This window comes from Euprymna scolopes, chromosome 2 (genome assembly GCF_053919585.1).
Source record: "Euprymna scolopes isolate OS-2025 chromosome 2, ASM5391958v1, whole genome shotgun sequence".
In the NCBI taxonomy this organism is placed as follows: domain Eukaryota; kingdom Metazoa; phylum Mollusca; class Cephalopoda; order Sepiida; family Sepiolidae; genus Euprymna; species Euprymna scolopes.
In genome coordinates, this window is record NC_136483.1 from 149455110 (window position 1) to 149480886 (window position 25777).

General features: G+C 34.5%; 1 protein-coding gene across 3 annotated transcripts in view; it reads right to left on the bottom strand.

The window, feature by feature from the left end:
* LOC145297559 (cytochrome P450 3A24-like) overlaps positions 1-25777 on the bottom strand; it is a 192551-nt gene that overhangs the window by 60642 nt on the left and 106132 nt on the right. For all 3 annotated transcript variants that reach the window (XM_080143568.1, XM_080143576.1, XM_080143585.1), the window contains 3 exons: positions 22069-22199; positions 16892-16961; positions 7766-7923 (listed from right to left, as the gene is read on the bottom strand). In XM_080143568.1, the coding sequence (XP_079999694.1) occupies positions 7766-7923; positions 16892-16961; positions 22069-22199 (359 nt within the window). The remainder of the gene's footprint in view (positions 1-7765; positions 7924-16891; positions 16962-22068; positions 22200-25777) is intronic.

Consider the following 25777-nt stretch of genomic DNA (forward strand, 5'->3'; position numbering starts at 1 on the left):
AATTTGAACATCCGCTTCGTTCAAATTAGAGGCTGCTGTTCAAGTCTCGTGATAAAAAAAAATGTGCTGCAGTTAACTTTAATTTTGTAAGAATTAAGAAATAGTAAATGAAATTCATTGCTATATGATACTTCAAGTATATATTAAGTTGAGTTTACGATATATTGCGAGTAAGAATTGTTAAATATTATTACCAGGAACAAAAACATTGAAAATAAATTAAATCTACTCTTACTTGTTAGGTATTTATTACCTAAGTTATCATCTACAGAAATCATACATTTATGTAAAATACAGTTTTTTTAGTTATTCATTTAATGAGGCTCATTGCCGTTTCTATTTTCATCGATTGAGCTCTCGGGCGCTGCCATTGTATTCCGTAAACGATCACGAAAATCTACAATTTCTTGGTTCTGTAGCTTCTTTATGATTATATCTCTTCGGAGTGACATTGCTTGCAAAACATAGCTGTCACTAAAGTAAGGACTTTTTTCTAGAAATTTTATAACCGTCTCCATAGACTTTTCTGCATCATCCCATGATATTGCTTCATCAGAGTGTTCGTGGTTATTTACATTAGGATCAAGAGAATGGGAACTGTCGCTATTTTCATCACCATTACTGCCTTCAGGATATTGATCAGTAGTTCCCTCATCTTGTTGCACCCACATTTCAACATCATTTGCATTAAGTGATTTAAGAACAGCGTGGTTTGTCGGTAACTGTTTGATTTCAAGAATTTTCTAGACCAGATGTATTCTCTGATTCTTTCAGTTCAGAAGCCTTTGGCGCTGGGCATACTTTACCCCATGCTTTTGTTAATGTGCTTGCTCAAACTTGATCCCATGCACTTGTGAGAGAAAATATGGCATCTTTGATAGTAAAATGGCGCTGCAAATCGCTTATACTCACGGTACTATTTATCATATTCATCATGAAATCATTTCTGTAGAAACATTTTAAGTTCGAAATAATCCCTTGATCACATAGGTTGGATGATAGAAATCACATTAGGTGGTAAGTAGCACACAAAAATATTCCCTCAAGATGACACTAGTTCTGACTCAGGATAATGTGCTCTACAATTGTCCAACAGAAGCAAGCATTTTGAATCGGGTTTACCTAATTCAAGAAAACGCCCCTGGACAACTGACACAAATTCTTGCAAAAAAAACATTTTTTAAACAACTAAGTAAACACTTCATCAAATCTCCACGCTAACGTAATGTACTTGCAATAACCCTTATCCCTGAGTGGCTTCCGGGCCTTGATAAGTGGTGATCACTGTGTAAAAAAAAACTGTTGATTCATCCATCCATTTCGTGAAGAATAATGGGATACTGGCAAAGGCGACACCCCTTTCAATGCTCGGGGACACTTTGATTTTCCCGATGACAAGAAGCTTAAGTTTATGAGTTCCAGAAGTATTAGCGCATACCATCACTGTTAGTTTTTCTTTATTTAATTTGAATCTTTCTGCTCCTCGGATCCGGCTAATGTTTTTGTAGGCAAGCACTTCCAATTTACGCCACATGTATATATACGCACACACACACAGACACACACACAAACACACACACACACACACACATATATATGCGCGTGTGTGTGTGTGTGTGTGTGTGTGTGTGTGTGTGTGTGTGTGTGTGTGTGTGTGTGTGAAAATACAATTTAAGACTGTAAATTATAGTTTACATGAATTTGTTGTTCGACATGATACTCAAATAAAAAATATTAAAATTTCCTTATTCCCTTATTCGCGGAGTTTCAAAAAATGCGTTCCTCTCATCAAGAAAAAGATATGGGCAAACGAATATTATAGCGAAGCTATGAATTTGCTGATATTTGCATGAATTAAAATAGAATTATATGGAAACTAGTCATAAATGAAAAAAAAAGGTTTTAGCGCAAAGAATTCATGAAATACGGAAATGAAATGAAAAATAAAAAGATGAATTAAAAATCAAAGCTTATAAAATACAGATGAAAGGATACGAAGTGGTTAAGTATTTTCAATACGAAATGATCACTTTCAATTTTCACATAAGAAGAAATCTGATTTGTACTGTTGTCAAATTAAAAATTAAAAGTGTGTGCAATAATCCAAAATGTGTGTAACATAGGTCTGCAAAAAATCCGTTTGCCAGCACTCGAGAAATAAAGATTATTTCGAATCGTTAAAGTTTTTTCACTTACATATATTATATATATTATTTTTAATATATATATATATATATATATATATATATATATATATATATATATATATATATATATATATTAAAGATAATATATATACCGCTCTCAATTTAGGGGGTATCAAATTGGTCAAAGGGAAAATTATTTTAGGTAAAATGCACTTTCGTATAAATAATTGAATTGATTCAAAAAGTATCGCTAACAAAAACAAATAAAAACATCTATCGCTAACAAAAGCAAATAAACACACACACACATACACACACACGCACGCACACACGCATATATATATATATATATATATATATATATATATATATATATATATACTATCTGGCAGCCCGGCGTTGCCCGGTCGTACAATACACTTAAACATAATATTTTAATTTTGCAGATTGCGTATGTATTATTATAGGATGCATCCTATATTGATTATTACATATTACCAGTAATAATTTGCCTACTAGACTAATTCGCAAAAAAAAGATAAAATAATAATGATGATAATGTCATTCATCAAATTCTGCTGTGTTTGTTTATAATATCACGCCAGTTGATACTAAGGTTTTCGATGTAATGCCCTGGACAATGACTTCTGATTAATGTTTAGTTTTAGATTATGCAAACGAAGAAACGATTTGTGATGATTTTAAATGGTACCTCTTCTTGAACTCATTAATTAGAAAAAAATTTAATAAAATGGTGAGGCACATCCGGGGATAAACAGAAGATCATTCGATCTGTAGTCGAATGCTCTACCGCTACGTTATATCTCTAGATTATAATAGATTATAATAAATCTGTTTCTTTTAGAAGAAAAGATTTACTGATATTTTGATTGCAGAAATTTCTCTCTGGACCAAAGTATTGTAGGTTTGCAACAACAGATGCCACATACAAATTTAATCTGTTTAGACTATTAGCCACTATCTTATGTAGCTTTAGAACGTCATTTTAAACACATTTAGTCGTTATATTAGAATCTTTCATTTCATCCTAGAAGCAACATCATCACAATCGAGATTTCATCCTTCGAAACTGGATCATAAACTCATTAACATAACATAATCTTTCCCTTTTCTATTACAAAAATAATAAAATCACACCAGACTAATTCCGCTACTTCTGATTGGATGAGCTCTGGCCATTCCTATATTCCGGATTAACGGTATTCGTATGCTAAACGAACGCTAATGTACCATTCAAATATTTTGTCGTATGAGTAAATTGTTCACTCGCTCTCTTTGTATATTTGTTCCAGTTATTGGTTATATTTTTCTTTCAAACATTCTTGGGTACTTTATTTAAATATACTTTATTTTAACCTGCGCAATCTATTGCGATCGACGTCGATTTACAAATAAACGTTTTGGCATTATTATCTACTGGATTCTCTCGCTGGATATATTCTTTCAAACTCTCTCTCTCTCTCTCTCTCTCTCTCTCTCTCTCTCTCTCTCTCTCTCTCTTTCGCTCTCGCTCGCTTATAAATCAAAACAACAAACATTTATTTCCTCCTCTTGCTGACTCTCTTTGTACATTTGTTCTAGTAATTAATTATATTTTTTCAAACATAATTTATTGAAACCTGCGCAATCTATTACGCTCGTCGCCGCTTTTAAAAATAAACGTTTAGGCAATATCATCTACTGAATTCTCTCGCCGTATATATTCTTCCCATTTTATAACTGTTTACATTTTTTATAGTTAAATATATTTTATGTTTATTGTTTTCCAACACCCTTATAATAAAAACATATAAAAATACGTAAACTCTTTTATCACTCGATTTTTTATTTTTTTTATCGCATATCATAACATAAATTGCATTACATAGGGAATTGAATTCGGTGGAGTATTTTATTTAAATTTAGTTTCCGAACTGATTCTCCAGACTGCGCACAAGTCAACTGTTTAGGGAGGGTCAATTCGTACATTAGTTCTGCCTCCACAATTTTCTTTAGAATGACAACTTTTAAACATCTTCTACTATGCTGATTAAGAAAATCTCATTCAAATTTTGTGGAGACAAGTAGTTATAGAGAAATAAAGATCTGTATTATGTATTGTAATTCACTGGCTGCCAATTTTGTACGCACGGGCGATAAACAAATCTACTTCTCTCCTACAATTCCTCACTACCATCCCCTAATTTTGGTTAGCATTTGCGGGTGGGTATGCTGACAACGTTTATCACGGTTACATTTAGGGGAATAATTTTTTCACATCCTTCTCCCAAAATGTGGGTTGTCTGCTCCAAAAGCCGTTCTTTACATGGGAATGTTAGGGGTGTCTTTTCCGAACGTCTTTTCCAAAAATGGGGAGGTTGATAGTGCCTATTCCCAAAGCCGTTCTTAACATGGGGAGTTTGGAATATCGATTTCAAACGACGTTTTAAACATGACAATACTTAAAGAAGTTAAGTGAAAACAGTCGTAATCTTTTTGTTTCACACATTAGAAAAAAAAACGACATAAAACTGGAATTTAATTTAATACGATTGGTGGGCGAGTTGAAAAGAAGGGGAAGACTTGAAAAACAAACGGAAACGGTTAGATTTCGATCACTCTAAACAGTTCATATACAGTGAGAATCCCTAAAACTTATGTTTTTACTTTCAATTATTATTCTAGTAGACCATTTTCGTACTTTTATTAATTCATGCATTTCCTTAATTGCTTCTTCTTTTTTTTTTAATTTAAACAGTACTTGAATGTTATCGCCCCAAACTATCACTAATAGCCAGTGAAAGCCAAATTATTTCATTTCGGCCACGGCCACCAGTGTCCGCAATTGTTCAGAGACATTTTTGCGGGGGGGGGGGGCTTCCAACGGGGAACGCCTGTCAAGGGGTCCTGCCAGTATATATATATATATATATATATATATATATATATATATATATATATATATATATATATATATAACTGAATGTCTGTGTGTGTATGTGTGTGTGTCTGGTCACGAATAGGCTCCTATATGGTTGACTATTTTAAAAACCTGATTACCTATAATGATAAAAGATGTATCGAGAGACATGCATGGGTATGTTTCATCTGGCAGAACAGTGGTTCATTAAAATTATAGGGTCTGCGTACGCGCCTGTCCACAATGTATGGAAATAAAAAATTTAAAAAAAAAAAACGTTTACAAGTGTTTTTGATATAGATGCACATAATAATACTTTGATAAGTACGTTTTAACTTAAATAGGGATGGTATAATAAAATTGTGGGGTCTGCGGTCGCGCCTGGCATCCATAGAATGGAAATAGGCACAAACTTTAATAAAGACTTTTCATATCTATCTGCGTAAGTATACTTTGATAACTATGTTTCAGTTTGAAGAAATATTGTATAATAAAATTATGGGGTGTTCGTTCGCGCCTGACCTCCATAGAATGTAAATATGTCACAAAGTTTAAAAAGGTTTTTTTAATATAGATCCACAGAATATTGTGGTAAGTGTTTCAGTGTGAACAGGTATGATATAATAAATTATGGGGTTTATCTATTTTATTTTTACTTTCATCATATTTTGCTTTGGTTTTGATACCTTCAAATTCGAAGCTATCTCTTTACAACCCTTCTTTTTCATAGCCTATCATACTTTCATAAATCAGAGTCCATTTTATGTAGGCTGTTTTTGAACCCAGTCAACGACGGGTACTTTTGCTAGTGTATATATATATATATATATATATATATATATATATATATATATAATCTCTGAGTTAAAAAAAAACATAAAGCGGGAGACCAGTACCTGCATTAAGCTGGTCTGCAGTTTGACTTGTTGCTTGCTATCTTTCTCTTGCTTGTTGCTGGATGTCAACAGTTTGAACAGAGAGACAGAGATTTAGCTGTCGTACAAAGCTAAAACTCTGTAACACCGTCTTGTATAGATACTCCCTCAGGCATTTGTCTATAAAAAAATTGGTCCTATTGCAATGGAAAAGTTGTGACGCGTGTAGGTCTGAAATGCTGGAAGTATGTAATAATTGATCTGCCATCATTATATGTATGTATGTATGTTTATGTACATGTGTATGTATATGTGTGTATATCTATGTGTATAGATATGTATATATGTATGTGTATATATGTTTGTGTGTGTATGTATGTGTGGGCTTGTGTATATATGCGTGTGTATGTGTATTTATGCATGTATGCAAGTATGTAGATGTATGCATGTGTATGCATGTATATATGTGTGTATGTATGTATGTGTATGTATGTATATGTGCATGAGTGCATATTTATGTACGTGTATGTATATGTAGGTAAGTGTATGTATATATATGTGCATATGTGTACGTATGTGTATATGTATGTATATGTGTGTATGTATTTGTATATGCATGTGTACGTATGTATATCTGTATGTATGCATGTGTGTCTGTATACGTATGTATGTTTATTATTTATTGTGTATGTATATATGTATATATGTGTGTATGTTTACATATATGTATGTGTGTATATATGTATATTTGTGTTTATATATATGTATGTATACCAATGACCGTCTTGTGTATGTTTATGTATGTATGAGTATGTGTATGTGTGCGTATTATGTAATGTGTATGTATGTATGTATGCATATATGTGGGTTATATTCATTTGTGCATGTGTATGCATGTGTATATATGTGTGTATGTTTACATATATGTATGTGTGTATGTGTATATATGTATATTTGTGTTTATATATATATGTATGTATACCAATGACCGTCTTGTGTATGTTTATGTATGTATGAGTATGTGTATGTGTGCGTATTATGTAATTTGTATGTATGTATGCATATATGTGGGTTATATTTATTTGTGCATGTGTATGCATGTGTATATATGTATGTATACGTGCATGTATATATATATATTCATGCATGTATATATATTTATGTATACCAGTGACCGTCTTCAGTGTCATGTCTGCTTGTACGTGTGAATTTTGCCGGCAGGACTAAAGTCATTTTCGGCTCATGGATTTTCAGTGCCTGAGGGAGTGGCACTCGTCTGACAAGACATTGCAATCAATATATATATATATATATATATATATATATATATATATATATATTAGCAGGGCCCTTTGATATATATACTTGTAATTTTCAAGTGATTTTATGCGTTATATGTTGGATATTATAACCATTTAAACGTAATTACAAGAAGGAATTTAAGTTAATTGCTTTTGTTTTATTTTTACATCCTATTTTATTAATCCATTCCCATTCGTGTTTATTGTACGTTGTTCATTAAAGCAAAATGAAAACTAAAAATGAATTTAAAAAATAAATATTAATATAAATACCTCGGAGTTACGTCCTGACTGTTTATAATATAGCCGCCTTCAAGTCCAATGTAAACCAGTTCTTGTTGGGCCGTCATCTTAAATAATCTAATTCCGACCCATTTCTACCATTAACACTCATCACGGTGTTTTCTTGTCCACCACCCGACACTTATTAACCTTTATCCTCGAGTAACCTTTGTGTCTTGATAAAAATAAATGATTACTTTCTACTAAAGAGTACATCTTTATGCATATACAAAAGCTTACCTTTCCTATGACTGTCCGAATCTCTTCATACACTTTGTCCTGTGCGTCTTGGTGCAAAGCCAAATTATAAGACAGAAAAGCCAACGTATTGGCTGTGTTTTCGTAGGCGGCCAGAAGGAACATTGTTGATTGGGCTATTATCTGCTTGTCACTCAAAACTGCAAATAGAAGAAGAAAAGAATGACGTCAATTACTAATACTAGAATGGAGAATGAAAAATAAACTGTGTTTCAACAAAAACAAACCGGAATTTAACGTCAAGAATGAGCGTTACCTGCGCACAGTTCAAACATTTCAACATACAACCGCCAGATACAACGCGCGGCTCTATACAGACTTCTTTCTCCAAATTTACAACACGGCAAGGAAAAAGAAAAGGAAAAAAAAAAGGAAACAAAACAACAAACCGAAGATGGAGTCTACCTCCGAAATATATTTGTGATAAATTTCAAACAAGTAAAATATTTGTTTATTTTCCTAATATTACGTTGTGATTTGGTTTCAAGCGCACTTGATGCGTAATTTATTTTAAACCGGAATTTACTTTAATACGATTGGTGGACGAGTTGAAAAGAAGGGGAAGACTCGAACAATAACGATCTCTGTTCTCTATAACTGGATTGCACCTGTCAACGAGCTTATAAATGTTCTCACTGAAAAAATTCGTTAAGTTTGGGATGTGAAATAAGAATCTAAATCATATTCAATCTCCTCGCATTGTCTTCACCAAGGCTATCTAAATGATTTTGTAATCTTCGAAATAAGTGATACTCCGAGGGGGGGGCGCTAAGTCAATGGAATATGCAGGATTGGGCAATATTTCCGAACCAAATTTCCCATGAGATCTTTGGTTAGTAGCGTTGTACGGCACAATCACGTTGACACACCGGTTCTCGCAAGATCACCGAATTTAAGCAACGTTGAGCCTGGCCTGGATGACCATTTGGGAAAGCTAGGCGCTGTATTTATCTTCTGGGAAGGTTGGGCGTGGGGCCAGTACCTTCACTCCGAAAAAAAATTCCTCGCTGGAAAAACATATACAAAGTTGTGGATAGCCCATTCCCATCCAGGGGCTCAAGGCAATGGTATGATGTGGTGGCTGTGTGAGGTCGACTATTAATATGATGGAAAATTACTCCTTTTCTGTTGATTAAAGAAGGTCGTTTTCGGGTCAACATTAGTGAGAATATTGCAGAAAAATATGAATGATGCTTTAATAATATGAAAGAAAAAATTATATAAATTAATCATAGTGATATGTTTAAATTATAACAATATGCATTAAATAAACTACAGTGATTTAAAATGCCCCTTCTACAAATCGGCAAATACTTTTGCACTAAACTGATAGACTTATGCAAATTATATGGTATTATTTCTTATTTCTTTGTTCATTAACTTATTAATAATAATAGCTGAAGTAGACGTTAGCGCTTTCTTTTTCTAATCTTTCTATCCTGCACGTCAGTTTAAATGAACAATTAAAAAAAAAATACTTTAAATCACAATAATAAAAACATATATTATTGTTATGCATACCAAAAAACTAATAGAGTTATTTCCCTTGAATTGAATAATGTAGAATTATCGCCATTGCAGTTGGGCAAAGTCCGCCGTGATAGTTTGGGAAGTGACCAAGCCTTCGGGTCAAGATCAAAGTGTAGTATCTGCTCCGGCAGATGCTGCAAAGCTAAGACTAGCAAAGACCAGCTATGACTAGCAAATACCATATGTGGGGCCAACCCCACATATCTAAACTTGGTCACTGAAGGGGCAACTCTTCATACCAACCATTTTCTAATCCAGCTCCCATTTCCCACCTATCGGGAGCTGGTACCCCCTTTCCCTCCCCCCTTCCCTCCATCTCCACATTAAAAAACGGCCTTGTGCCTAATTTGCTACGTGGGGAAGCAAATAAATACAAAGATCAAAGTGTAGTATCTGTTCCGGCAGATGCTGCAAGCAGGGACCATATGTGGGGGCGACCCCACATATGGGACCTTGGCCAATGTGGGGGCAGCCCTTCATGCCAATTGTCACTGTCCGGCTCCCCTACTCCCCGGGGAGTTGGTCCCCATTTCCCCGTCACCCCTCACATTAAAAATCGGCCTTGTGCCTAATTTGCTCGGTGGGGGAGCAAATAAATACCATCTGTTCCGGCAGATGCTGCACTTAAGATGGTTTGTGCCAGTCAGTGGAGGGGAAGCCCTCTATACTGGGACAATTATTATTTTTGGTAACCAGAGTGCCCCCCTTTTTGCCTACTTTTAGGGGAGCTGGTTTTTACCTCACATTAAAAACGGCCGTGTGCCTAATTTGCTCAGTGGGGGAGCAAATAAATACCATCTGTTCCGGCAGATGCTGCACTTAAGATAATTTGTACCAGTCAATGGAGGGGAAACCCTCTATACTGGGACAATTATTATTTTTGGTAACCAGAGTGCCCCCTTTTTGCCTACTTTTAGGGGAGCTGGTTTTTACCTCACATTAAAAACGGCCTTGTGCCTAATTTGCTCAGTGGGGGAGCAAATAAATACTATCTGTTCCGGCAGATACTGCAAGCTATGACTAGCTAGAACTAGCTATGACTAGCAAAGACCAGATGTGGGGGCAACCCCACATGCCTGACCTTTAACCAGCTCCCATTTCCCACCTCTCGGGAGCTGGTCCTATTTTTCCCTTCCCCCTCCCTTCACTCCTCACATTAAAAATCGGCCTTGTGCCTAATTTGCTCGGTGGGGGAGCAAATAAATACCATCTGTTCCGGCAGATACTGCAAGCTATGACTAGCTATGACTAGCTATGACTAGCAAAGACCAGATGTGGGGGCAGCCCCACATGTCTGACCTTTAACCAGCTCCCATTTCCCACCTCTCGGGAGCTGGTCCCCTTTTTCCCTTCCCCCTCCCTTCACTCCTCACATTAAAAATCGGCCTTGTGCCTAATTTGCTCGGTGGGGGAGCAAATAAATACCATCTGTTCTTCAGATCTACACTTCAATTTCTTGTTCTCTGTCAGTGGATGAGAAATCCTTCACGACTGAGGCAATTTTTATTTTTGTTCCTTTTCTCCACATTAAAAAAAAAACGACCCTGGTGTCTAACTCTGTCCCGTGGGGAGGCATTGTAAATAGGAACATATCTCGCATCACAGACTTGAATCATGACGCATCCAGTGGCTTCTAGCTTAACATTTTGTTCTGTAAATTGTTGGATAATCTATTTATTTGTCCTCTGTTCATTTTTGAGATGATATTACACCGATAAAGTGTATCATCAGACGTGACAATTAATTAAGTTTATTATGATGATCAATATGAACTAAGAAATAACAGGAACTCTATAGCATAAGACATGTTTAGTCTAAGATTCTAATCCTGAAAGATGTTATGAAGTATTGTCAAATTTTAACTATGATTTGACTTAAATCAAATCTCGGGTTAGTTTTTTTTTTTTGGGGGGGGGTGCATCATTCAATCGTTAGAAATTATTTAATTAGAATAGGAACCTTTAAAATGACGAGACATTTGTGTCTAATGTTAGTTTTACGTACTTTGATGTTTAAGTTGAAACATTGGTTCAAAGCGTTATGACATCGATAAAGGATATCAGATCGAGGGTGATGATAACAAATCCGCTTAACTGTGATGCCGTGACATTATATATATATTATTTATTTATTATATATATATATATATTATTCATTTATTATATATATATATACTCCTATCTTTACATCATCAACGCTCTGATCCCCATCTGGCATCAATTGAAATGGATGGCTCTCGTCTAGGAGAAGCCTCGTGTTTTGACAAGCTTCTGGGTTTGTCCTTTACTCCTGATCTGAAATGGAACACGTACATCAAGTCTGTTGCCAAGGTCGCTGGAAAGATGGTGGGATCCTTCTACCGCTCCAGAAGATATCTCACTACTGATGCAATTCCCTATCTATATAAAAGCCAAGTACGTCCCAGGATGGAGTACTGCTGCCATATTTGGGCAGGAGGTGCTAAAAACAGCCTATCCTGCCTTGACAGAGTACAAAATAGACTTCGTGGTTTAGTGGCGGATGCCCTTTTCTCTACCCTGCAACCTCTCTCCCACAGAAGAGACGTTGCGAGCCTATCCTTGTTTTATCGTTATTCTCATGGCAGGTACTCGTCTGAACTCCAATATCTGGTCCCCCTCGCCAATCTTTCAAGAAAAACACCCGTCTAGCTGAATCCACTGTGAAAATTTCCCCCCACTCTTTATCTGTGCCTAAATCAAAACGTGGATACCATGAATAAAGCTTCTTTCTTAGAACTGCACGCCTGTGGAACTCTGTTCCGTCTGCCTGCTTCCCACCTGACTACAACTTGGATGTCTTCAAGTCCAACGTTAACAAATTCCTAATGAACCGCCCCCTTAAGTAAACACTTCATCAACTTTCCACACTAACGTACTGTACTTGAAATAACCCTTATCCCTGAGTGGCTACCGGGCCTTGATAAGTGGATACTACCGTGTAAAATATATATATATATATATATATATATATATATTATATTATATTATTTAGTTATTATATGTATGTATGTATGCATGTATGTATGTATGTATGTATGTATGCATGTATGTATGTATGTATGTATGTATGTATGTATGTATGCATTCCCTATTTCATTAAAGTCAGTTTTTCATGTTTTAATTTGCTGTTTTTCCTCATTTTTCTTAAGCAATTTTATTCGATCGTCTCTGAAGAGAAGCAAAGTGCGCTAAAGACAGTTTTGTTATTAGTTGCGAAAGACGCGTCAAACAGTAAAGAAGAAAAATAGTCATTCGTCCAAATAAAAAATGAATATATATATATATATATATATATATATATATATATATATATATATATATATATATATATATAACAACAGCCTATAGAAAATGGACTCTGATTTATTAAAGTATGATAGATTATGAAAAGGAAGGGTTGTAAAGAGATAGCTTCGAATTTGGGGGTATCAAAACCAAAGCAAAATATGATGAAAGTAAAATTAAAATAGATAAACCCCATAATTTATTATACCATAACTGTTCACACTGAAACACTTATCACAATATTCTGTGGATCTATATTAAAAAAAACCTTGTTAAACTTTGTGACATATTTACATTCTATGGAGGTCAGGCGCGAGCGAACACCCCATAATTTTATTATACCATATTTCTTCAAACTGAAACATAGTTATCAAAGTATACTTACGCAGATAGATATGAAAAGTCTTTATTAAAGTTTGTACCTATTTCCATTCTATGGAGGCCAGGCACGAACGCAGACATCACAATTTTATTATACCATCCCTATTTAAGTTAAAACATACTTATCAAAGTATTATTATGTACATCTATATCAAAAACACTTGTAAACGTTTTTTTTTGTTGTTGTTTTTTTTTTCATTTTTTATTTCCATACTTTGTGGACCAGGCGCGTACGCAGACCCCACAATTTTAATGAATCATCATTATGCCAGATCAAACATACCCATTCTTGTGTTTCGATACATCTTCTATCATTATATGTGATCAGTTTTCTACAATTGTCAACCATATAGGAGTCTATTCGTGACCAGACTCACACACCGAGATTCACTTTTATATTATATATATATATATATATATATATATATATATATATATATATATATATATATATATATATACAGAGAGAGAGGGAGAGAGAGAGAGATAGAGGTGAAGAGAGAGAATGGGTGGTGAATGATTGAGAGAGATATATAATACACTAGTTGTTCGCATCCAGTGTAAACGGAGAATTAATAAATTTCAAAATGTAAAAGAAATAAATCATGTCTTTATTTTAAAGTAAAAATATGAACTCTTTTTCTTAAATTTTGAGCGTTTTGTAATTATTAGTTAAATTCACTCCATTGTAATAATTTTACCCGCCGGTATAATTACTTTTTAGAACGAAACCGAATTTAGTTATATTTTAGTATAAAGACCCTGCTGCAAGGATTAACAAAAAAAAAATCAGATTCTGATTTGTCAGATGGATTGCTATGTCGTTATTATCTGTAGAATCCGATCAACTTAAAAGTATGCAGGATGGAACGATAAAATTGTCACACTAAAAAGACGGCATGATTTCATTTCCGTTTGATGAAAACCGATTTTCCTTTTTTGTTGCATACCACCTACTAAGTTGAACAGCTGTGTACTAAAACGAAGAGCGATAGGAGCCTCCTATCATGTTTTAAAGTGAGACAACGTTAAATGAGCGAGATCGGAGATGCGCCACTGTACAATTTATGCTCTCCAACGATCCAAGTTATGACAACAGGACGGTTGCCAGCACCATCAAAATGCATCGCTGGATTGATACGAATAGCAGGGACGTAGCCAAGGTGATGAAAACAAAGTTTCTGGCCACAGTTATGGTTTTTGGTGTGGTTTCAAGTGAGGGCCACATCATGCCACCTCACGACTTCGAAGTCGGCTCAGAAAATTAACGCTAAAGTGTACCCGGATATGCTGAAGAGTGTGGTGATCCCCTGGTAAAATCAGGTGGCCGCTGGCAAACCTTGGGAGTGGCATCAGGACTCAACGCCGACCCATAAGTACAAAAAAAAACTAATGTTGGCTTTAGAAGGAGTGCTACGACTTTGTAACCTTCTCTCCCTGTCCCTCTCCTCCACCGAACTAAACCCGCTGGACTACTTTGTTTTGTCATACGTCGAAAACATCACCAACATGACCTCCCATGACATCAAAGCCAGCCAGGTCGCTGCCATCACAGAGTATTTGCCGAGTATTCGCCGAGCTCCCGCCAGCGCTTGTGGAAAAGGAATGCTCCCAACTCCGGACCCGTATCGAGGCGGAGATTACTCTACAGCTCTACTACATAATCAGGTTATTTAAATTGATTTTTTCAATAAAAGTTTTAAAATGAAGCTTTAGTGTTGCTTTCTTTAGGGCGATAACTTTATCGTTCTACCCTGTATATAGATATTAAATGATAGAATTTACTTTATATTGGTTTTCAATACGGCAGATAAATCTGTGGATATTTGCGGAAAATAATTATACCGGTAACTAAAATTATTACAATGAAGATAATTTAAATATCACTTTTCTTATAATAACTAATTCGAGTGCATCTCGTTACAGTTAAGTAAACGTGCGATTAATACTATTTATGTGGTGAGTGTTTTGATTTTTGCAAATGACTTATTTTTTGTCAATCTATTTATCTGTTATGTGCTTGGATAAATGATTATTGAATGAGAGATAAGAATATTAAAAGAGTCAGCGTAGATTATAAACACTGATAAACCTACTCAAATGTACAATCGGTCCTAGATATGACCTTAAACTATATCCAGTGGTGAGGCCCCAGCTTGCGGGCTTTATGTAGTGAGGAGCCAACCTTTACTTGCCATTGCCCCCAGGTCCACTCTGACCCAGAGTGGTAGTATCTGTTAGGGTCCCAACTATGGGTTAAATAGAAACCGACTTGAAAACAACGAATATATTCTATTAAATTTTTTTCTTCAAAATCTTTGGATTCGGCATTAAATAACCTGAAAAGGGTTGATATGCCGTAAAACAAAATCAACCAACTAACCAATCAAATGTACAATAGAAATCAACGCTACGCTGAGCCCTTTGATATAGCAAAATGATGTATAATCTTTACGGCTCTAAAATTGAACGGTGTATGCTATGAGGATTGAAAATATTCACCATGGACAGAAAAAAACAAAACTGGGTTATATCGTAAGATATTATTTTAACTTTTTGCAGAATTCGTAAATAAAACATATATTTATTTACCGTACCGAAGCAGCAGTTAAATTAGACGGATTAAACCAACTTCCTTCCAAGGAGAAAGTTTCATAAGATTATCAAATTCACAAGCAGTTGCTTGTATCCTCTTCAGAGAAGATGGCGGCGTCAAGTTTTTGCAGTTCTTGCAGGGACGTATCGACGTTCCCAAATGGTTATCCATCCGTACTGACCAGGCTCAACGCTGCTTAACTTCGGTGATCTAACAGGAACTAGTGTGTCAACGTGATTATGCCATATTTTATATAATTATATTATAGATGCAAAGTTAGGTGTGGTTTTGAGAAGCCAACGCATCAAGCTAAGTGCACTCTAGCCTAAAAACGTGCATCGGCATTCACGTTAGTAGCGCTTCAAGCGATTAGCAATGCCTTAACATCTTCTTAGAGAGAAGGTGAAGCGTGCGATGATGGACTTCTTAGAACTGAACAGAACCCTGCATCAGCCCGAGAGTGACAAAGCCAATGTCGTACTGTTTGTCAAGGACGTATCTCTGACTTGTACGAACACATACCTAAGCTGTGCCACATAACGTGTACATTTTACAAAGAATAATATAAATAAAATGGTGTGCTAAAATGCATATACGTATAGATATATATGTGCATACGTACACACATATCTATTAGAAAACTCATATATATATATATATATATATATATATATATATATATATAAGGAAACTTAAAAGGAGTCCACGTACGCTTCTAAAGAAATATTTTTAGGGTTATATGTGATGTAAGAAGCAGGAAAACAATATTGTCAACAAATATAGTGCAATGAGTAAAAAAGAAAAAAAAAAGAAAAAGAACGTTTTACACATTTTGCTACATTTTTGACAAAGAGAAAAGGACGCTCGAAATATCAAAATTGATTAAAACAATTTAAAAACAGCAATATCGTTTTTATGCTGCTTACACTATTTATAACTATGAAAAAAATATAGAGAGGGGGAGATGAGGACTGTCTGTCCGTTAGTCAGTCGAAATTTTCTTCAGTCACAATTTCTTTTAATTTAATAAATAAACTCTGAAATTTGTCTCATTTCGAAATACCAGAGAGCTTAACTACTTTAGAAATTCAGAATATTGCGCTAATAATGAATGATAAATTTAGGATCAGCAATCGAAACCAAAATCGTGAGATCTTCAGTCTGAAGTTTTACTAATTGAACTATTTAAATGTTCTTGTGTAGAAAGCTTAAAATGCTGTAAAACCAAAAAAAAAAAAAATGATGGTTTATATTATTTCGGAATATATTGGAATTGACAAAAAAGAGAGTCCCTACTTTTCTCTTTGTTGGTGGTCTCACAATTCTTCTGTGCCTCAAGCATTGTCTGCAAGATATCTTTGGTCGGCTGCAAACAAATTTTTTAAAAAAGAATTTAATTTAAATCAAGGGGTTTTGTACAGTTTAATCAAGACATTAAAAAATGAAAATATCGAAAACAGTTATATTGTACGTATCTGTCATGGAATGAAGTTCTCCGAAAAAATATTCACTTAATTTGATCAAGTATTTTTTTTTTTTTGTTGTTTTTGTTTTTTGTTTGCGAAAAAAAAATTGTTATGATACCGATGAAAAGGTAGCTATGTTTCGATTTTCAATTAAAAAAAATCTAGTATTTAAGATGGGGAGGGGGTGCCGGCGCCTTAGACTAAGTTATGTCCCTGTGGCGTTTTCTAAAAGTCCAAACATAGCTACCTTCAGCGCTCCGTCATAAAAACGTATTTTTCCGCTGTAAAAAAAAAAAAAAAAAAAAAAAAAACTATTCGATCAAATTGAGTGAATTTTTTTCAGATAAATTCAGTCCAAAATAGATACGTACAATATAGCTTCTTCTTTTTTTTTTTCGACATTTTCATTTTTTTAATGTCTTGATTAAACTGTACAAGTACCAAACTAAATATTAACTCGATCTTATACAAGGTTAGCATTAGATGAATATATCGCAAGAAAACAACTCAGCAATGATGATTACTGGAATTAACTAGTCAGCCATTATTCTTAAACGAACGTTTCACATTTTAAGTTTCTATACCTTTTTTACTCCAAGATAAAAAAAAAGGTGGACATCAAATTTACAAAAAACAGTTATGAATCTTTAGATGAGCGCTGATGGTATATATTATTTTCAACGTTTCGGTCGGTTTGGCCTTCGACCGTCTTGTTGTCTTGGAAAAGACAGGAGAAAAATTACTGGCAGTAACTTTTCTCCTTTATTTTTCAAGAGAGCAATCAACATACCTGATACGGTCGAAGGCCAAACCAACCGAAACGTTGCACAAATAACACTCAAGATGAGTAATATAAATTTTTAAAAAGTTCATAAAATTTATAATTTACAAAATAATAAATTCTAAAGAGGCTTCCATTCAGTGTACGCGCTTAACGCTGTAAATGCTATTTCGTACTTAAGCGTTAAAGACCAATGAAAATTCTTAAAAAAAAAAAACGTAAACGTGACAGACGTTCAACGCAACATTTTTGTCTCCATAGTCAATAGTCTTCTTTCTGCTTCCTTCGTTGATAGTCAGCAATCGAAGCCATACAAAGCCTTGGGCTTCATTAGTCTCATGGATTTTGAGAGAGCTTTAGTTTATCACTGGTCCATTGATCTAAGAAAACTCCAGTAGAAGCATTTTTTTTTACATAGGAGTATCTAATTATAAGGGCCCAGAGGCCACTCGAGGATAGGAGTTACAGAGTGTATGGTAGTCAATGTGATAATATTGTAGTAATCGTTAGTAATGGAAATTTGGTAAATTGAATTACTTAAGGGGGTGGCTCATCAAGAATTTGTTTATGTTGGACTTGAAGACAACCAAGTTGTAGTCAGCTGGGAAGCAGACAAATGGAAAAGAGCTCCACAGGCGTGCAGTTCTAAGAAAGAAGCGTTGTTCATGGAATCTACATTTTGGTTTAGACACAGATAAAGAGTGGGGAAGATTATTGACAGTGGTTTCAACTACACAGGTGTTTTGTGACAGATTGGCGAGAGGGGACCAGAGATTGCAGCTCAGACGAGCACTTGCCATGGAAATAACGATAAAACAAAGACAGGCTCGCAATGACTCTTTTGTGGGAAAGGTTGCAGGGAAGAGTAAAGGGCAGTAATCTACGAAGTCTATTTTGAACGCTGTCAAGCTCTGAGCGGTAATTTCGCTTAGGATATTATATGTAACGTTGTCTGTGAACCAATACACGTTATGTGCCTTAGTCGCAAAGTGGACAAAGAATAGTAAAGAACTTCAGCTTATTTTTTTCTTTGTAACAACGACATTTATTTCCTCATTGTTACGGCCGTGGCGTCATCCACGTGATCTCGAACTTATCCCGAGCGGTATTTACGCTTCTCACGAGATTTCGAACGTTATTTCGTTCTGTTGTCCAAGTCTTTCGATCATTCTCTTTTTCCTTTTTATAGTATTTTTTTCTTTACAGGTGACGTCATTTCACAGGCATTTACATATAGTCGTCCGTACTATGTTATATATAGTCACTAATAATAGTCGAACAGAGATATTTGAAACCATTCGCACTGGGAATATACTGACCATCTGCCTGGATGCTCTCGTGCTAATCTTTATTAGTAGTTACGTATTCAGTCTTCTTAGATTTCGGTTTTGGAAGAGGCATATCGGTAGTTTTGATTTCTTCTTCTTCTTCTTCTTCTTCTTCTTCTTCTCCTCCTCCTCCTCTACGATGTCTTTCTCAAAGAAGTAATATTACTAGTCTCAGTGTTTTCTATAAATACTATTATGGTATGTGTTCTTCAGAATTGTCTTATCTATTCCCTGCTTTATTTGTTCGAGCTCGTTTAATTCACTGGTCTACTAGTCTTCTTCAATTCGTTGTTTTGATACCTCATTGTAATACAGACCCCTATTATATTTCTTTACGAGAACTGCAGGCTTGTGGAATTCTCTTTCTGCTGACTGCTTTTCTCCTCATGATAACCTTGGTCTTTTCGTGACTAAGGTCGATAGGCATATCTTGTCTTTGTGGTAATCATCCTTCGTTCTTGTTAACTATTTACATGAAGTGGCTTCACGCATTGTCTAGAGCGATTTCCATAAAATATATGTGTGCATTTGCTAGTATGCATTGATAACACGAAAGACACACTAAAATGTACTTTACTTCTGAGTTTGAGTTCCATCACAACTTGTGAATCTTCGAATGAGAACAAAGTAGTGGTTGTGATCCAACGTACAGTAACGTATATAATGGAATCAACGTAAATCCACCCGACAAACTCGACGAGCAACAAAATCCAAAGCCTACAATAGTAGAGGTACCGAAATACCGGAAAACTTCTTACTCTATCCTCGGACCGCTTGTCATCTGAATTCTCTCCCGAGTCTGTTACCCCGATTGTATTCACATGAAGAAATTTAAATGTGGACAAGCATCTTGTCGCACAAATCCCCACTTAAGATGTCTCCTATAAATTATATCCTAAATCACAATAGACCCCTTAAGTCTCAGTGGTAATACGCCTTGTTTACAGCAGTGGCGGCTCGTGCCTTAGATTAGTGGGGGTGCTGCTTCAAAAATTTTACGTATTTTTTTAATATCGTGTAAAGGAATTCGAATATATAAATAAATATTTAATCAAATAATAAACAAACATTCAAATAAATATTAAAATATATAACAAAGACAAATAATCAATCAGAAATGGATAATACGCAAAAACTTTTTTATTAAAAAGATTTTTTTAAATTATGTACACTTTACAGAATAAAAATTATATATTTATTCCTTTTCAGATTAAATAAAAGTTTGCGGGGTTTTTTGTTTTTTTTGCAAACAAACGAAAAACATTTTTAAAAATAACTTATTTTTTATAAAAACAAAAAAGAAAAACTTTGAAATTTATCTGCCTCCCTACGAGTGTTAATTTAGGAGTTTACTATTTGAAAATAGCGTTTTATTTAATAACAGTTTTATTTACAAAATTTATTTTTAAAGATGTATTTATAACAAAACGTATTTGTAAATAAAATGCAAAATAAAAAAGTTTACATTTTTATATAGTGAGCAAACAAACAAAAATATTTAAAGATACAAAATTTTATTTACAAATCTTTTAACAACTTGCTTTTTATATAAAAAGAACAAATTTGGCTATTTACTGACCTTCCCATGCCGGTAAAGATCGACATAAAGTGGAGAGTTATTATAAGAAAATAGGATGTCATATATAAGCATTATAAAACATTGAATTTTAATGTAGCTTTCTTCCCCAACAAAAAAAAAAAATTTAAATTGTCTCAGTCCAGAAGGATTTCTAATTACTTTTTTTAATGCGTATTATCTGACTCATCTACTAACAAATTCAATGTAAAGTTTAAAAATGCATAATTATTAAAAAAAAAACTGTGTTTTTTTTTTTTTACTTACAAACACATTTTAATTAAAAAAATCTTGTGTAAAAAATCCATTTTTCAAAGTGTAAAACTTCTAACATTGTTCTTGTCGGAGGCAAATAAATGCTAATTTTTTAATATCTAAAACATACACGCTAAAAAGATCTCTAACTAAAATATATTTTCAACATAAACTGTTTCTTCGCTTTTTTGCTTCTAGGAAAAAATGTAAATAGTTGTTTTTGTAAAGTTAAGTTGTTGCAAAATAAATAGCATTTAAAACTACTTTAAAGAAACAAACAAAAAGGCAGGTGGATGGAAAAGTAACTTTATTTTTATGGTAAAATTTATTTATTGTATATTTGGTTTTTACTCTTGGCCGCGTGTTAGCTTCACTGCTAAATTCCCGAATACTTTTAATAAATAAAAATAAACAGTTTCTGCATATTATATATTTCCGTCTGCTACCGACTTAAATCCCAACGCTTAAAGTGTGCGTATTTAAAAAAAAAATAGCACAATATTTTATGTACAAGAACACGTTATGTGCAGATTTTAATAATAATTTTAAAAAATATAAGTAAACCTCCTTTTTTTTTTTTTCAATAACAATGTTATCATATTTATACAGGCGCACACTCTAAGCAAACAACGAATTTCACGACACGGAACTGCGCCAAGCGACAGTTCTTCAAGCAGCTTTCATCGGCTGCCTAAAGCGTCTAATCCGCGCATGCGTACAAGAGAATTTCATTAAGAAAGTGTAACTGTGAATTTAACAGCTCCAAGCAAGTTTTATTTTTGTTATTATATGAATTTGGAGATACCGACATTAAAGTTAATGATTTTATAATGTACACATAGAAAAAATAAAATAATAATAATAATAATAATAATAATAATAATAATAATAATAATAATAAACAAACGTATTATTTTTAATTTTATCATTAATATTGTGTAGAAATAACTTGGGGGTGCTGCAGTCCCACAGTTCCATGCACGAGCCGCCACTGGTTTACAGTGAATAAATGTTGTTTTTTTCTTAAATCATTTTTTTTATTGGTAAATATGACGAAGTGAACTTACCACAATATCAGGATTCTGTCTACGATAGACGATAGTATCTGCGCAGATTTTGGCGAAGAAGTCTCGATGTTTCCGGGCGCCAGTGACAATGATATACGCTTTCACCCACGACCAAAGAAACGGGAAAACAACTATTAGCAAATCAAAATAATAGAAAGAGAAATGTATGAGCATTAGAGCAGTACAATATCACTATGGTTTTTGTTTTTTGGGGGGTTTTTTTCTTTAATAAAACATTTAAAAGTTCTATTTTAAAATCTCGTTTATCTATTTACGTGTATATCATCTTTATCGGAGATTATTTAGGAAAAAAAATAAAATCTTAATCTTGAATACACTAGTGGGGGGCAGCTTTGCCCGATCGTAAAATACGCTTAAATATGATATTTTAATTTATCCATATTTCGTATATATTATTATAGTCGTGATTTCAAAAGTAAAAAACTAAATATTTGGGTGGCATCGGCTAGAATCTAAACCGAAAGCAGAACTCTAGCATTCAAAGCTGGTGACGTTACCACTGCACCAACGTGACACGCATTTGAACTCAGTAAAAATTAACAATTAAAAATAAACTAAGATGAATGTATGCCGATTTTTCCAATATTGATCCATTTTGATCTCTTAAAATGTATTTTAACTAGCTTAAAGACCCATAAAAGAACGGTCCATAAAAACCCCAATCCTTTGCGGTCTCTATCGCCGCTCTTCGACTTTTAGTTTCAGAAAAGATAGAGTTTGAAAATATGGAGACATACATATCGCCTTTTATATATCTATTATATAAAAGAGAACATGTATGTTGGTTTATTTGTGCGCTTATGTGTGTGTCTGTGTGTGTTTATATGTCTGCCAAAAACTTTTGACAGACGCATCGATTCGTGACGAAATCAGTATCGTTAGAAAGATCGATCTCTTGGATGAAAAATATATAAAAAAATTGTCCAAACAGATTAATTCTATACTGGTCAACTGGGCCGTTTTTTGTAAGGAGAGGTTAGTTTTTGTGTCGACATATTTTGCGAGTCATACACCTACCGATCTCAATGTACGTTTATAAAACCTTCTTTCAAAGGCCCGTGACGTCATAAGTCGCCGTGGCGAGACAGCTAACGCGTTAGCTTTTTTTCACCTTCTTTTCCTTTTTCGCGTTACCAGTTCGATCCTGCCTACTGCGACTTTTTTTTTGCGCTTGATTCATTTTTTAGGGGGGGGGATTCCACCTCACGTGCTGCCGAAATATCTGGTGGGGAAGTTGTCATCTACTTCTTTGCTTCTTTTCTGGAGGTTGCTCAATATCCTTAATATAGCAGCTCTGTCCAAAGCGAACTTCATGTCCACTCGGGCAACGCCGAGTATCCATGCTAGTCTATTATATAAAAGGCAGTTGTCAGGGTATATTGATATGTGTGTTTTCATCTAATGTTGCATATTGGGGTTTTATTAAAAGAGAGTCTTAGAGAGAGAGAGCAAGAGTCTTATTACAGTGAGGGATGTTGAAAGACTCAGAGAGAGAGAGAAGTTCATTTTATTGTAAGAGACTTTTAGAGATTGTTCCTGTTATAAGAGATTCTGATATATTAAAATGTTCATTCCTTGTTGTGTAGAAGAAGAAGAAACTCTTGGAGTGAAGGGATAGTGTTCAGACAGTTCGGACATGATGATGTTGAGATGTGTATGTAAATACATATAACACAAATATATAATACAATTCCACTTTACCTTTTTGTAAGAATCATAAACACAAGACGAGCTTTACAAAAAACACTTGATGGTTTATTTCGTCACACGGCTGTGATTCCATCATCAAGAATTCAAAGTTTCACATTTTTTTCTTGAAGTGACGTCTCGCTCCTAAACGACTGAATCTCTCTGAGTTTTCTCACTGACTGACTTACTCTAAAGTTTTTCTCTATTCCTAGAACTTTCTATTTTCCGTGACGTCATACACATGTTAAAACATGTGCCTTCTTTCACGTGTTATGGACATACGTGTCCAAAACTTTTCCTATTTCTACAAAAGGAATTTTAACCTATATTCAATATGTTAAAAACATTATCTTATAAGCTGCATTCTTTCAATTTAAAATTTCATAACAAACTTGATAGTTAACATTCTTTCCTTGAAATATTCATCTATATTCTAAACAAATGTTTGTTTTACATTTTTAAATTCTCACACGTAATCTATTTCTAAACCAAATTACGAGGTTCGAATTTGTCTATTGCTATTTCATTTTCATTTTAAACTAAATTCTCCATTTTTATATATACATGAAAAGGGGACAGCCCTTATCATGTAACACTAAAAGTTAAAAAAGAAAACTACAAACAACACCCACAATGTTAGTATATTCTTGCTCGGCGTTGCTCTAGATAAATAATGTTTAAACAAATTTTTTAAATCATTCTTTGGCCCCAAATTAGCACAGATTTTGTCATGGTAGGTCGGTTTTTCAGCTAATTTAATACAATAAAGAGAAGTAACTCTGATTTTTTATCAATGAGTTATTTTCCTTATGCCGACTCCATGAACCTGTACAAACGAGAGTTGCTAATGTGTATATCCGGCGAGAGGGACGGGTTGACTGAAATGAGGGAAATGACGGAGAGGCAAAGAGAGCAGTACAGAGAGGTAAAGAGATCGAAGTTTTAATATAAATAGGTTACACTTTTTCCACGGGTAATGACAGGTAGCTCTGCTAGTCTCTATAAAATGTTTCGTATGCTTATTTATCTGTTTATATATTTGCACCTGCATGATTCATTCCTAAACTAATTAACCAATCATTTAGGAGACTAAGGCGAAGAATAGGAAATAACTCCAACTCGCTAGATTTAATTTGCAACAATATTTATTTCCTAAGTGCTACAGCTGTCATGTCACCCACGTGATCTAGAACGTTTTTCATGTCTCTCACGACGTCTCAAACGTTATCTCGCCTTTCACAAGATCTCGAATGTTATCTCATTTCTCTCGTGATCGTTCTCTTTCTCTTTTTTTATAGTCCTTTTTCCCCACCCGTGACGTCACTTCGCATGCATTTACATACGCGCATCCGCGTTATGTTACAAAAGTAGGTGTCGTGTTTTCTCATGATCGGTTCAGAACATTGTTTGCAACTGTTTCAACGCAACAAAAAAATGTGTTTTGGCGGCAATACGTGACAATGTATGAAATGTGGATTCACCACTTTTCTCTGGAATCAAATCGGCAGTCAGCTAAGTATACAGTAAAAACCGTTGAAAACGACCAAAGACACAAACATCAGCAGGTAAGGTTTGACTTATTGTTACCGTAAAACGTTCTGTCCTGTTTATTTATTTATTACTATTATTTAATTGTTTACTTTTCTTATCGTTTTCTTTTTACTGTTTCTTTTACGGGTACTTTTAAGTGTCCATGTTCTTATCAACGTTCTTACTTATATGGGTGTGTGTATGCTCTTATTCTTACCCCGCTTCTTGCCTTGGAAGGTCTCGACGTGTACGTGGAATAACATAATCGTACATACCTGCTTGCCTTGTCCAGCGGATATCTTCTTGGACGCTGGTCTGCCATCTCATGGGGAGTGGTCACTGCTGCAGACAGACGCACTGATAACACAAGATGGATTTGAAGCTTCAATTCTTTTATTAAAAGGCACGTCTATATCTGGAATCCATGGTTATCGGAGACCCAATATTTTCCGTCTGCATCATCTGCAGT